Source organism: Eschrichtius robustus, chromosome 4 (assembly GCF_028021215.1).
Source record: "Eschrichtius robustus isolate mEscRob2 chromosome 4, mEscRob2.pri, whole genome shotgun sequence".
Taxonomy (NCBI): domain Eukaryota; kingdom Metazoa; phylum Chordata; class Mammalia; order Artiodactyla; family Eschrichtiidae; genus Eschrichtius; species Eschrichtius robustus.
In genome coordinates this window covers 149,208,683-149,222,720 of record NC_090827.1, presented here as the reverse complement: position 1 = coordinate 149,222,720, position 14,038 = coordinate 149,208,683, and the positions used below count along the sequence as shown (strand labels likewise).

The 14,038-nt window shown below is 58.8% G+C and overlaps 1 protein-coding gene across 1 annotated transcript in view; it reads left to right on the top strand.

The window, feature by feature from the left end:
* Positions 1 to 14,038, top strand: part of ABLIM2 (actin binding LIM protein family member 2) — a 101,849-nt gene that overhangs the window by 28,468 nt on the left and 59,343 nt on the right. The window contains exons 6-7 of the mRNA XM_068542349.1: positions 3,740 to 3,798; positions 12,152 to 12,229. Coding sequence (XP_068398450.1) covers positions 3,740 to 3,798; positions 12,152 to 12,229 — 137 coding nt within the window. The remainder of the gene's footprint in view (positions 1 to 3,739; positions 3,799 to 12,151; positions 12,230 to 14,038) is intronic.

Here is a 14,038-nt window from a genome sequence, read left to right as displayed (position 1 = left end):
AGCCCATTCACCATTAAAATAATAATAATAACAATAGAATAAAGGCGAAGGGTTCTGAGGCCACCAGACCTGGAGAAGCAGCAGGTGACAGCCAGTTGTCCCCTCCCTCCTTCTGCAGTGACCCTGTTCAGCTCATTGCTGCTTGTTCAAAAAATTACACCAACACTCAGACTGGAACACCCAGCTCCCAGCTATTTCTTTACATGTTTATTAACCGGGGTGCTAGCAATTCTCCTTCGAGCTGCACTTAGTTTTATCACCTTGAAGGCCCACCCCATCCCTGTGGCTTATTCATTCCCAAGCCTTGATAAAGAAAGATTATTTGGACACTTGTCAAAACGGTAGGAAGACGGTATTCAGGACGTGGCAGAAGGGCAGGGGGATCAGGCCAACTCCGAATTCGACAAGGACGGGGGATTTATAGCCAAGGAGGGGGTGGGGATTAGGGGGGACGGGTGGATGGAAAATTACCAAGAGGAAAGGCCGAGAAGGATTCCTGCTGAAGACAGGCCAGCGGCCTAGACGCAAGGTCAAAGGTGGGGCTGAGGCTCAGCAGGATCTTTGCTGAAACTGGGCTCACAGGTTGAAGACCTTCCCCAAGGGACCTGGGCGGGATGGGTTAGATGCTGAGACCCCCTGTCTCTGTAGTCACATTGTCTTTTCAAGGACGTCTGTGTCTCCGTGACCCCGGAGGCAAGCTGAGTAGGGCCAGACGGGCCATTGGATGACCTCACCCGGCATCCTTCTGGGGCCGTGTGTCACACAGGCCTCCCTTTCTGAGACTGAACCTCGTGGGGTGACGTCAGCCAGGACTGCCTGGTCCCCAGTGTCCCCTCTTGTTCTTCAGTCTTGAGAGCTTATGAAAAGGGTCCTTTACGCCTCTCCCAGCCGTGCTGGTGTGTCTGGGTGGGGAGGGGTCACCCTGCCCGAGGCGCCCACGCCCACCATAAGTGGCACCTTCAGGACGTACTGACGCCTAGCACAGTGGCATCGAGCCGGCAGCTTGGGGACACGCGCTGGCCATCAAGGGGACCCAGTCTCAGAACAAAGATGCTCTTCATGGCTCTGGGCTCCCTGTTTCTAATGCGGGACCTGCCCTGACTTTCTGTGGGATGTCGCAGCCCATCCCGTCCCCTCCCAACCTCTTTCCCAGTCTGTGCCGGAAGGATTCAGACCCGGTCGGTGATTTTCACGCCCCACTCCACGGAGCACCAGAGTCCCACAGTGAGGGGCCCCTTTGGGGCTCTGGCCCTGCCCTGCATGGACACCCCAAGACCCTCTGCCTGGTCCACCTGGATGCTGGGGCTCTAGGAGGGCGTATTTGACGGGTGAATCCCATGCAGTAAAAGCTCCAAGGAGCAGAGGTCCTGGTGAGCCCTTTGGCCTCCGAGGGAGATGAGGTGCCCCCCGCCAAACACCAGCACTGCCACCCAGCCCTGGATGCACCTTCCTGTCTGCAGACTCAGCGAGCATAGGCGGGGGAGTCTGACTCTCACTAAATATCAGGGAGACCCAGATTAAAATAGCGCGTTGATGTTATTCTTCCCGCTGGGTTGACAAGGGTTAAAAGGAAAGACACATCCCCATGCTATGGGGATTGGAGGAAACGGGCGTCTTACCTGACTCGTGGGCGAAAACTGGGAAATTGCCAAAATGCCTCAAGAGCCTTAAAAACGCCCACACCCTTTGAGCCAAGACCCCACTTTTGGGAAGCCCTCAAGTAAATCAGAGAGATGGGGTGGAGCTCGTGTACCATGGACTCCCCGCAACTTTTTTTTTTAATATAAATTTACTTATTTATTTGGCTACGTTGGGTCTTCGTTGCTGCGCACGGGCTTTTTTTAAAAATTATTTTTGGCTGCATTGGGTCTTCCTTGCTGCACGTGGGCTTTCTCTAGTTGCGGCGAGCGGGGGCTACTCTTTGTTGCGGTGCATGGGCTTCTCATTGCGGTGGCTTCTCTTGTTGTGGAGCACAGGCTCTAGGCATGCGGGCTTCAGCAGTTGTGGCACGTGGGCTCAGCAGTTGTGGCTCGTGGGCTCTAGAGCGCAGACTCAGTAGTTGTGGCGCACGGGCTTAGTTGCTCTGCGGCATGTGGGATCTTCCCGGACCAGGGCTCGATCCCGTGTCCCCTGCACTGGCAGGTGGATTCTTAACCGCTGCGCCACCAGGGAAGTCCCTCCCTGCAACTTTATTTAGAAATAAAACATTGGAACTAACAGGCAAGGAGCAGATAGAGATATTCTCATCAATCCGTACGATGCAATATTATGCAGCCCTTAAAGTTACAGTTTTGATATTTAATTACGTGGAGAAATACTAAGACACTTTTAAGCAAAAATCGCAGGATACAAAACTGTGTACCTACGTTGTATTTAATATGTATGTGTACACTGGAAGACAGCCCGACCCAAAGCAGGTAGGAGGTTACAGATGATTTTAATTTTCCTATATATTCTTTTTTAGGCTTGTTTAAATTTTAATTAATAAAGCAGCTATTACCTTTGTACTCATAAACAATGTTTTAAAAAAAGAAAAGCTTATGCACAAACCAACCAAGGCCCGGTCTCTCTAGGAGCTCCGAGTTGGTGCAGATATTTTTCCAGGGAGGAGCAGAAATAAGTTCCCTTCCCCGGTGTTACCTCACGTGACCTGGAGGCTTTGCAGGCAGAAATGGGGTGTAGCTCCTTCCTGCCACCACACTTTTAAGCCCCTGCTGTGTGCCAGGCCCCTACTACGTCCACTCTGTGTGGCTTGTTGGGGGATGTGAGAATGGGATGGACAAGGCTACCTCCACGCGGGGCGTGGGCTGTCCTGGCAGCGGTGGACGTAGACGTGGACACAGCAGCCGTGGCCACCCGCAGAGGGCGCGTGAGTGGAGTACGGATGGACAGAGGGAGAAACGGGGTCGGGCTGAGGTTCAGGGAGGCCCGAGGGGGGAAGCAAGCGCTCTGGGCCCTGAGGTTATTACCCCTATTTAGTTATATTAAATTCTGCCAAAGGCCTGACCAGGTAGGATTATTGTCGGCCCTGTGTGCAGGTGAGAAAACTCTGAGACTCGGGGAGGTCGAGTTTGAATTAGAAAAGAGCAGGGCCCTTGGGGTCCTTGGGGCGCTTGGTGACCTGTTACCTTGAGGGTGGCGCCTGTAGCTGTGGAAGCTGGGCAGGGCCGGCATGAGCGAGACAGCTCAGACACCCCGCGAGTGAGTGCGGGGTCGGGCCCCCAGCCTGCGGCCATGATCTTCACCCCACACCTAAGGTTCCCACCTGAGGGTCCCCAAGGAGAGCCCTGCCCCGAAGCCCTTGTTCCCCAGGCAGGTCCCACTGGGCTCCGGCCCCCCACTGCGCCCATGGCTGGGCCTGGCCGCTGCCCACCCGCACAGAGAGGATCCAGTGAAGGGCGCACGGCAGCCCCTCTTCTCTCCCCTGCCTCTGACTAGAAGCCACCTGCAGAGCCCTCCTCGGAGAAGCCTCGTCTGGGTGCCCGGGGATCCGAGGGACCCCATGGGAGCCTCAGCTCACGGTGGGGCGTTTCCTGTCTGTTTCGTGTCCTCCCCGTCCCGGCGGGGCTGTGAGCCCCCGCGATCTGCCCCAGGCCCAGCCCTGACCTGCGACTCCGGCACAGACGAAGGGGAGTGAGGGTCCGAGTGTGGACGCCGGCTCCCTCCTCCTGACCCTCCGCACGGCCCCTGCATCTCCGGAAGTACCACTAACACGTCCCTCTTGGGAATCCGTCCACAGGCTCCTCCATCTGGCACCCGGCATGTCGACAGGCAGCCAGAACTGAAGACAAGAGCAAGGTTGGTGGAATTCAGTCTCTTCCGACGCCTTTTCCCCGGCTTCTGCGCTATCCTCACACGGTTAGGAGGACGCTGGCTGCGTCTGCGGGCTTGCCGGCCGGTCCCACCAGGCTATGGGGCAGGTGGCCCGAGGCCTGGCGGTGGTGAGGTGTAAACAGGTAGATCAGCTGCTGGGTGGGACCAGGGGCCTTCCCGCACTGGCCCTGCCGACCTCTTCCTTTGTTCAGTGGACGCTGATGGCTGTGAACGTTTTGGGACAACTGCAAAGTTAGCGGGTCTCCAAACAGTCCCAAGACCATCCATAATTCTGACGCCAGCGGCTAGTTCAAGGGGCCCTCACGCTGCCCGCAGGTTCATTAGTGTGTCTGAAGGACTCACAGAACTGTTACAGCCCCGGTTTCGGTTTATCCCGGCAGGGGGCAGGGGGAGATACAGAGTGAAATCAGCCCAGCACGGGGCAGGGTCCAGGAGGGGTCCGGACACACGGTGCCATCGTCTTCTCCCCGTGGAGTCCAGACTCGGCCCCTCCCAGTGATGGGTGACAGTGCACACAGAGTATTGCCAACCAGGGAAGCTCCGGGGCCGGAGATCTTATCGGTGCTGCATTAAATGATTGATTGGTTGGTTGGTTGATTGATTGGTTGCCATGTGGTTGATTTCACTCTCCAGGTGAAATGGAGGACATTTCACCTGGAGAGTGAAATCATGACCCAAGACCACCAGAATCATAGGGTTGGTCTTTCTGGCATGGCCAGCCCCACTCTAAAAATTTTGGGTGCAGTTAGCCCCCTCCCTAAACAGAGACATCCTATCAGGTACGATCACCTTCCAGAAACTAGGGCAAGACCTCCCTCTGGGCCAGGCTAGACCACCCTCTAGGCCAGGCCAAATTCCTTGCCTCTCAGAGGCCCTGTGCTGGGCGCCAGGCTGCAGGTGCAGTGTGAGAAAGGAGGCCGGCATATCCCTGACCCTTCCGGGGCTGGCGTCCCAGAGAGAGGCAGAAATCGACGCCTCAGCAGGCAGATAATGCAGCAGTGATTGGCGGGGCAGGAGAGCAGGGGAAGGAGCGACTTTACCTGGGATGGTTGTGGGGGTGGAGGCGGTCCTCCAGAGGAAATGACCAGGAGCTGAGCCAGAAGATGAGACGGTGCCAGCCCTGAAGAGAGGGAGAGGGAGTGCGGTTCCAGGCAGGGTGGGGGTTCGTGCAAAGGCCCTGGGGCAGGAACAGGGCAAGCTCCCTTTGGCTTGGGTGGCGGTGCGTTGAGCAGGGGAGGGGTCCCGCTGCCCCCGGGCTACCGCGCCTCTGTCCTCACTGCTCTCTTTCTCCCCTGCACCTTCGCAAACGCGTTCCTTCTGCCGGAGATGCCCTCTCGTGCCCTTGCATCGCGTATCCTGGCAAGCTCCTCCTTTGGGTTTTAAGATTCACCCAGAATGTCAGCCCCCAGAGACCTTGCCAACTCCTCCTCCTGCCCCATGTCCTCAACTCACACCCCGCATGCAGCTCCCTCTTCCCTAAAAGCCTGGAGGAAAGGCTCCAGTCTCTCTGTCCTGAATTCCCGGCTCCCACACGAGTCCTGACAGGTGACACACTCAAGCATTTGCGGGCTGAAGGAAGGAAGTGAATCCAGGGTGAACTGCAGCCCAGGGGACCACAGGCCCTCGAGGGGAGGCATGTCAGCCAGCTTTGCTCTGTCAGGCACTACCAGGCCCTGTGCCAGGGAGCCCCCCACCCCTGCAGGACCCCCACTGGGAGCCACGCCCTGCAGGGCCCCAGGATAGTGCAGACGGGCCCCGGGCGGCGAGTGGTGTGTGACCCACAGGACTCCTGGCCCAGCCTCAGGACGCCAGCAACCCCTGGCTTTCCACTCTGTCCCCCATGCGTGGTGTCCCAGGCATGCCAACCCTTTTAAAGCCACCAAACTGGCTCCGGATGAGCCGGATGGCGGTGGGCCCTTGAAGACCCTGGCTACTCAGATGCCGCATAGCAGTGGGTCTGCATCCATGTTTGGGAGATGGGCGGGGAAACTGCTGCAGGGGGCGGGGGGACCCACGGGGTTGCTACCGTGCCTGCTTGGGGTGTGCAGACTGACGCTGGGATCACTGCGGAGTTCAGACCCAGCCTTCTTGGACCCAAGCCCGTGGGATGCCCAGAATTCCTTTCGAGGGGGAGGGGCTCGCTCTGCTGGTGGCAGCTCTGGGCCAAGAGGCCGAGGTGACCAGGGTCCCTGGGTGGAGGTGGGGAGGGGCTGAGAGGAGCAGGGGCTGGAGAGTCAGGCAGGTCCCCCAGGAAGAGCGTGGGAGGCCGGCCGATCCGGGGGTCTCGGTGGCTCCCTGAGACTCCGGCAGCTGTGTTTGGCAGGAGGGACCGTTGCCCAGAGGAATTCTGCTCCAGGAGGAAAGGGACGGAGCTCTGCTGTTGGGGGTACTTCGTTCTTTACTGTTGATGCTGGTTCTGTTCGTTGAGTCCTTCAATGATCCCTTGCGCTGTGGGAGCGAGGGGTCAGGGCTGCGGAGTCCCCCCACCCTTGGCTGTGGGGAGTGAGCAGACCCAGAGCAGAAACCTGTCCCCAGACCTAGCAGACACCGCGGGGGCTCAGGGGTTGGGAGTTCCTGGTGGGGCTGGATGGAGACCCACCTCATGAACTTTGGCCCAGAAGACGTGATGGGGGCATGGGCTGGTGGAGGGGACCCTCCTCGTATCGGGCCCTCGGGGTGGGTGGGACCCAGCCCAATTCAGCACACTCTTGCCAAGCCCGTTCTGAAAGAACTGAACAGAGGGAAATCCTCCCATTTTCTTTAGCAGTTGATTTCAGTGGGTTTGGAAGCCGCTGCTTTTTGGGCATCTGCCCCTTCGTGAATCATTCATGGCTCTCGGCTTGCGGCACCGAGGTGACTAAATCTCAAGCCCTGCTGTTCGTGATAGAGGCAGGAACAGGTGGACGTAGGTGCACGTTATGTCCGAGGGCCGTGGGGACCATCCTGCTACCCCTGGTGTGTCATGGCGACCTGGGGAAAGGTGGCCCTGAACCGGGGTGGGAGGGCTCCGCGGAGGAGGACCACGTGCCCCGGTCCTGTGTGTCCCCAGAGCCTCCCCTAACCAGGTCAGCGTGCCCTGCACCAGCCCCTGGATTCTGGACCCACTGTTGAGCTGGCCTCGGGGCCTGCAGGGAGCCCAGCTGCTGCCAGGCCTGGTGGCAGCAGCCACCTCTGCTCTCAGCCTAGAGGCCACTGGCCCAGCAGAAGGGAGGCCCGCTGAATGCTGAAGGCCGGCAGGGCAGGGAGGAAGGGAAGGCTCGTTGCCCCGGGGGCTGGTCTTTGCCCTGGAGTTGGCTTCCTGGGTTTGTTTCCACAGATGCTTTGGGAACGTTTGGGGCAGAGGCCAGCAGCCTGACAACAGTTGCCCTTCCGTGTCCTGGGACAGGATCCAGGCCCCAGTCATGCCCTGCTTGTCCCTCGTTTCACCCTCCCCGGGTCCCAGCCCCACCTCCGCCCCTCAGAGCCTCTTCTGTCTCGCCCGGGAAATGAGAATAAGCTCTGGGCCTGGTGGGCCGGGCAGTGAGTGGGCACGTCAGTGGGTGGACAGGGCAGTGAGGGGTTGTGGCAGTGGGTGGACGGGGCAGTGAGTGGAAAGGGCAGTGGTGGGCGGGGCAGTGGGTGGAAAGGGCAGTGGTGGGTGGGGCAGTGGGTGGACGGGGCAGTGAGGGGTGTGGCAGTGGGTGGGCAGGGCAGTGGGTGGACAGGACAGTGGTGGGCGGGGCAGTGGGTGGATGGGGCAGTGAGGGGTGTGGCAGTGGGTGGGCAGGGCAGTGGGTGGACAGGACAGTGGTGGGCGGGGCAGTGAGGGGTGTGGCAGTGGGTGGGCAGGGCAGTGGGTGGACAGGACAGTGGTGGGCGGGGCAGTGGGTGGACAGGGCAGTGAGGGGTTGTGGCAGTGGGTGGACGGGGCAGTGAGTGGAAAGGGCAGTGGTGGGCGGGGCAGTGGGTGGAATGGGCAGCGGTGGGTGGGGCAGTGGGTGGGCGGGGCAGTGAGGGGTGTGGCAGTGAGTGGAGGGGGCAGTGGGTGGGCGGGGCAGTGGGTGGAAAGGGCAGCGGTGGGTGGGGCAGTGGGTGGGCGGGGCAGTGAGGGGTGTGGCAGTGAGTGGAGGGGGCAGCGGGTGGACAGGGCAGTGGGTGGACAGGACAGTGGTGGGTGGGGCAGTGAGGGGTATGGCAGTGAGTGGATAGGGCAGTGGTGGGCGGGGCAGTGAGGGGTGTGGCAGTGAGTGGACGGGGCAGCGGGTGGACAGGGCAGTGGGTGGACAGGACAGTGGTGGGTGGGGCAGTGAGGGGTATGGCAGTGAGTGGATAGGGCAGTGGTGGGCGGGGCAGTGAGGGGTGTGGCAGTGAGTGGACAGGGCAGTGGTGGGCGGGGCAGTGGGTGGGTGGGGCAGTGGGCGGGCCGGGCAGTGTGTGGACAGGATGGTAGGGGGACAGGGCCGTGGGTGGATGGCACAGGCACAGATGACTTTCCCTGGGCACTCGGGTCCCCTTGGAGACAGTTCTCCCAGCCAGCTGACTGCTCCCTGCCCGGGCGGCGGGGAGAGAGCTGTATTTTCTGTATTGTTCACTGCCTGCAAGGCAGCTAATGCGCATGAACCAGCCAGACCCGGTCAGCTCCGGGTCAGCCCAGCAGAGTCTGCTCAGGGGACCATCAGCCCCTGAGAAGTGCAGCAGAGGTGGCGTCACTAACTCCCTCTGAGCCCGGCCTGTGGGTGGAGGCAGCTCCACTGTTATGTGGTAATCCAGACGAGAGCTAACTCACTCGTCTGGAGGGCTGCTCAGCAGTCATCTAACTAGCGCCCCTCACGCCAGGCCCAAGTGGGCTCCAGGACCCCCGGGAACCAGCTCCATCTCCGCGTCCAGCAACAGGGGCCAGCACCGGAGTCTGTGCCAGGCCGAGCCAGGAGAGGGAGGGCAGTCCTTCCTCACTGCCTGGAAGGTCTCCCTGACCGTGTGCTCCCCCGGGGGATGGGTGCCCCCCAGGACAAGGACGTGCGTCTGCTGAGTGTGCCCAGGGAAAACCCGTCAGAAGGCTGTGGTCCTAACTGCCCGTCCCCAGTGCATCGTTGGGCATTGGATCACGTGGTCATTCAACCCACAGCCGCTGAGCACCTGCTGTGTCCCTTCCGGGCTGGGTACCGGGAGCACAGAGGTGAATAAGACCAGCGGGTCCCTGCCCTACAGGAAGGCCTACGTCATCTGGCAGGGGAGACAGATGGGCAGGCTCCAGGGTGCAGGATGCTTGCCTGTGACAGGGGGAGGGACGGGGCCAACTGGATGGGCCGCAGGGTGAGGGAGAGGCCAGCTTCCCGGAGCTGAGACTTGGCAGGTGTGTGGGAGGGTGGGTCACAGGGCCCAGCCCAGTTCTGGCTCTGGGTCCCGAGTCTGAGGAGCCGCGATCTGCTGGGGATTAAGTGCGGGTTTCAGAGCCATGGCAAGGGGCGGCCCTGTGTCAGCTGAGTAGCTGGAGAGGAGCTCCTTGCGTGGAGAAGGTGGCCGGGGACAGCCGGGCGGGCTCCTGCTCTGGTGGGGGCAGAGGGAGCCTGGACTGACTGGGTTGGTCCCCCAGGCTGCAGGTCTCCACGTTTACCGTGTCAAGAGCCCGTGTCCTTCCCCACCCCCACCCCCAACCCGGGGCACAGAGGTCCGGGCTGCTTACCGCGGGGGGACCTGGGAGGAAGCAAGAGCCCCTGCGCTGACTGTGAGGCCGCTGAGCAGGGAGAAGACAGGCTTGTTGAGATGGTCCCAGAGCCCCAAATGCAAGGACGGGGTGACTGAGCATGAGTGAGAACGTTTTAGTGGAATTTGCAGCGGCCGCCGGGGTAGGAGAGCAAGCCTTGGTGTTGGACTCTGCCTCTGCCCAGCTGTGTTACCTTGGGCAAATCACTAGCCCTCTCTGAGCCTCAGCCCCTAGGCTTTAAGTTGGAGATGAGTGGGTGCTGACCCCTCACGCGGTGTCCATGCAGCTTGTGTGTGAACTTAATGAGAACCAGGCGCCCCCGTCACTGTTGTAGGACGACAGTTCCCAGGACCAGGCTGAGCGGTGGGGACAGGGCTGGGTGAGCTGCCCGGCCCTTTGCTGGTGTGAACAAGGCCCTGGAGAACACAACTGGGTATTGGGTTTGATTGTGAGGCTCCTTGGAACGAATTGGAGTCAGGGTAGGGAGAAAGTGAGAGAAAGCCCAGGTCTCCTGATTCTGGGAGAATCACCTGGACTCGGCGCCCTCGTGTCTGGGCTCCCTGACCTGTGGGACGTGGGGACGCCCTGGCCCTTTCCAGGGCTGGGAACCTGGCACAGGGAGGGGAGCACCATGCAGCCACCCACCTGCCTGCTCGGGACCCTGAAACGTGCCAGAGCAAACCCAGGCGCCCGCTGCCGCTCAAAGAGCCCAAGCCCCCTTCCGTCGGGGTCATGGTGACAGTAAGCCGGTGCCGCCCCACCTGTGCCAGGAAGTGTCCCTCTTGGTCTGGGGGAGAGTTCTTGTGCCACTGCTGCAGCTGTCAGCTTAGGGGCACTTTTCTTTTAAAACAACCAGTGTTCGTCGCCTTTGCAAAGAAGGGGCTTCCTGCCGTGAGCTGGAATAAACTGAACTGAAATGAAAGTAAGGATGATTTACCAGTGCCAAGCCCCTAACAGGCTGTGCCTGAGTCCTCAGAAACAGAAAGCGCCTTCCAAGCAGGTTTTTCCATTTCATGGAGATGGAAGCTGAGAGTCAAAGTTTTCTTTCAAATGTATTAAATGTGTACGTACATCATTTTTGCCTAGTAAAATAGGCAACCTGGCCACAGGGGCAGTGATAAAACAGACCCAGTGTTACTGGCCTCCGGTGGTGCATCTCCTTTGCAACAGCACTTGACGTTGTGTTTTACTGGGGGTGGCCGAGCCTCAGGGGTCAGGCTGAGCTCCTTGAGGGACCCCAGCCCCTGCCTCCGAGGGGCCCGGGGAAGCAGGGCAGGCCTCAAGAGGATGCCAGGGTCATAACTGGGGCAAGGAGAGGGGATGGACCAGCTGGACGAGTGACCGAGCGCAGAGATGACCACAGAGCAGCACACCCTTGCCCTCTTCTCTTTCCCTCCTAGATGCAGAACCAGGCTTCCAATCAGGTTTACCCAGGCACCACCCCCTATGCCTTTCAGGTTTGTCCCTCCCACTACCGTGTCGGCCTCACATCTGGTCCTGGTGTTGTCCCATTCTCGCTGGTGTTGTGCTGAGCGTAGCCAGACCTGGGGGTCATCCACTTGGCGGGGGTCCATGATGGGTGTTAGTGTCCTGGGGCTGCCATACAAAATGCCACAGACTTGGGGATCTTAAACAGCAGAAATGTATTTTCTCACAGTCCTGGAGGCTGGACGTCCAAGATAAAGGTGTGGGCAGGTTGGTTTCTCCTGAGGCCTGTCTCCTGGGCGTGTAGAGGGCCGTCTTCTCCCTGTGTCCTCACATGTCATCCCCCTGTGCATATCTGTGTCCTAGTCTCCTGTTCTTCTAAGGACACCAGTCAGATTGGATCCAGGCCTGTCCTAAAGACTCTGTTTAAACCTAATTGCATCCTTAAATGTCCTATACCTCCAAATACAATCACATTCTGGGGAACTGGGGTGTTGACTTCAACGTATGAGTTTTGGAGGGATGCAATTCAGTTCATAATGCGGCCCCTCCCAGGCTGCTGGCGCCATTGCAGCGGGTGTGGACCACTGAGAGGGGCTGGACAGAATTCCAGAGGGTGGGAGGAAGGGGCCTGCTTAGAAAACAAGAGAGGAGCCGTGAGTGGGTAGGGAGAGGGGGGCCCTTTGTGGAGATGGGTCCCGTTTAGACGGGGCACGTGGGAGGTGTGGAGAGTTAGGTACGTGGGTGGTCCCAGCAGGGATGAGGGCCGCCGAGTCAGACGACAGAGGCGGGGCTGGTGGAACGAGCTGCAGTACATCCCCCGTAATCGACATGGAGAATACGGTCTCTGAGCAGCGCAATTCTGCCTTTGCCGTTGGAGCGCGCAGAAACACGGAAACTGCATCGCTTGCTCTCATCCTCCGAAAAACAGATAATCTTGACGCCGTGAAAGCTTGGTGATCACGGGAGCGGTTCCGGCCGGCGCTGAAAGCGTGGCTGCTTTGCTTGCAGCCAGGGTCACCTGCTGTGTCTTCTGATTACAGCTGTGCTGTCGTTCATTCAAGCCTGCGTGTTTATTTTAACAATTCTTTCAACCTGCAAATGAAAAGTATCTCGTGAGCCGGCATTTCTGTTGGAGTGTAATTGCCTCTGAAAGGTTCTTCGCGTTGACAGTCTGCCTCAGCCTCCTCCTATCTCCTCCTCTCCTAGGAAACCAGAACCTCTGCAGAGAGCATCATTTCCGCCCCTGCTTCCAGCACCTCAGGGTCTCCGAGCCGCGTGATTTATGTAAGTTGGATTCTCTCTGTGGAGAGTGGGGAGGGGCCCCGGGGCCTGGGGTCGTTGCTGAGTGTGCCCTCGGAGTGGGGGACCGGGGCCAGCACCCCCCCGGAGGCCGTGGGAGGGATTGGTGCAGGCCGTGAGGCTGGGTCGGAGCCCCCAGCGTGGATGTGCTGTGTGACCACGGCTGCCCCGGGATATGGCGACAGGTGCACGGAGGGGTGTGCTCACAGCTGTGGCTACAGAGGTGTCGGTGAGTCACACCCGCATCCCCACAGCCAAGACTCACCTGCGTAAATAACACTCGGGCACGTATCACAAATAACGGTGCAGATCTGTGCCCGCTGCTGTGGAAAGTTCCTAACGTGTTTTTAAAAGACGCATGTGAAGGGTAATGTATGTTATGTGATCCCATTTTCGTTTGTGTGTGTATGTATTTGTGTGCACATGTATGTTTGGGTACATGTATGTATGTATGTGCATATGTGTGTACGCATATGTGTATATGTGCACGTGTGTGTGTGCGTGCGTGTGTATTATGGGTATGGGTATTTGTGTGTGTATGTGTGTACGTGCACATACAAGTCTAAAAATGATTGGGAACATTTTAGCGAATAGTTAATAACAGTTACCTCTGGGTGGTGGGGTTAGAAATGGAAGGTGATTGTTGTAATTATTTGGTAGTTTACTTGTCTAAGTGGCGAACTTCATTGTCTGGGAGAGAGCCTGTGCAGGGTGGGGGAGGGGAAGGGGGGCAAGCCCTGGACTGGGTGTCTTGGCCCAGCTGCACACCCGAAGGACAGCCGGTGACTTGGGACAAGTCGCCTCTCTCGTCCCCCCTGCCACCCGGCCAGGGCCTCATTTTTCTCTCACACGATGGAGATGGGATTTGCTCTTCTCAACACTGCTTTTCACTCCCCGAACTCTCATTCTAGTTGGGCTAGGGCCATTCCTGGCCCGAATTCCGATGGGTGATAATAACAAGGGTTCTAGTCCGGAGGGTAAATTGCAGGATGACCCTTTGCAGACGCAAACCCGGAGGCTCAGAAAGGCAGCATGAAGTCACCAGGCAGCTGTGTGCCCTTGGGCGAGATGTTAGCCTCTCTGAGCCTCTGGGAGCTCACCTGTACCTGGGGACCCACAGTGCCTGCTGCCCAGGGCCACTGAGGTACTGAGTGGGAGGCCCCGGGCCCAGCCCTGAGCCCAGAGGGAAGACCGGAAACGCTCGCTCGCTGGGATTACTGTTATGACATCTGTGCTCGTTTGCCGGGGCCGCCGTAAAGTACCGCAGACCAGGGGGCTTCAACCACGGAAATGTATCTTCTCACCGTCCTGGAGGCTGGGAGTCTTGAGTCAAGGTGTCTGGAGGGTTGGTTCCCTCCGAGGCCTCTCTCCTGGACGTGTAGACGGCCGTCTTCTCCCTGCGTCCTCACGTGGTCGTCCCTCTGTGCACTTCTGTGTCCTAATCTCCTCTTCTCAGAAGGACACCGGGCGCACTGGATCAGATCCCACCCTAATGACCCCTTTTTACCTTAATCACCACTTTAAAGACCCATATCACCAAATGTAGTCACTTCTGTGGTGCTGGGGGCTAGTGGTTCAACATAGAAATTTGGGGGGACACGATTTAGCCCCTAATACCATCATCATCATGAATAATAATAATAATGACTATTATTATTTGGATGAGATAGTATTTGTGAAGCACTCGGCATGCGGCCAGGCATGGTCATGTCCCCAGACTGCAGCAGCTGCTGCTGGTAAACTGCTCATTAAACGTGAACTATTATTTTTTGAACAAATTGGTGTTTGTAAGAG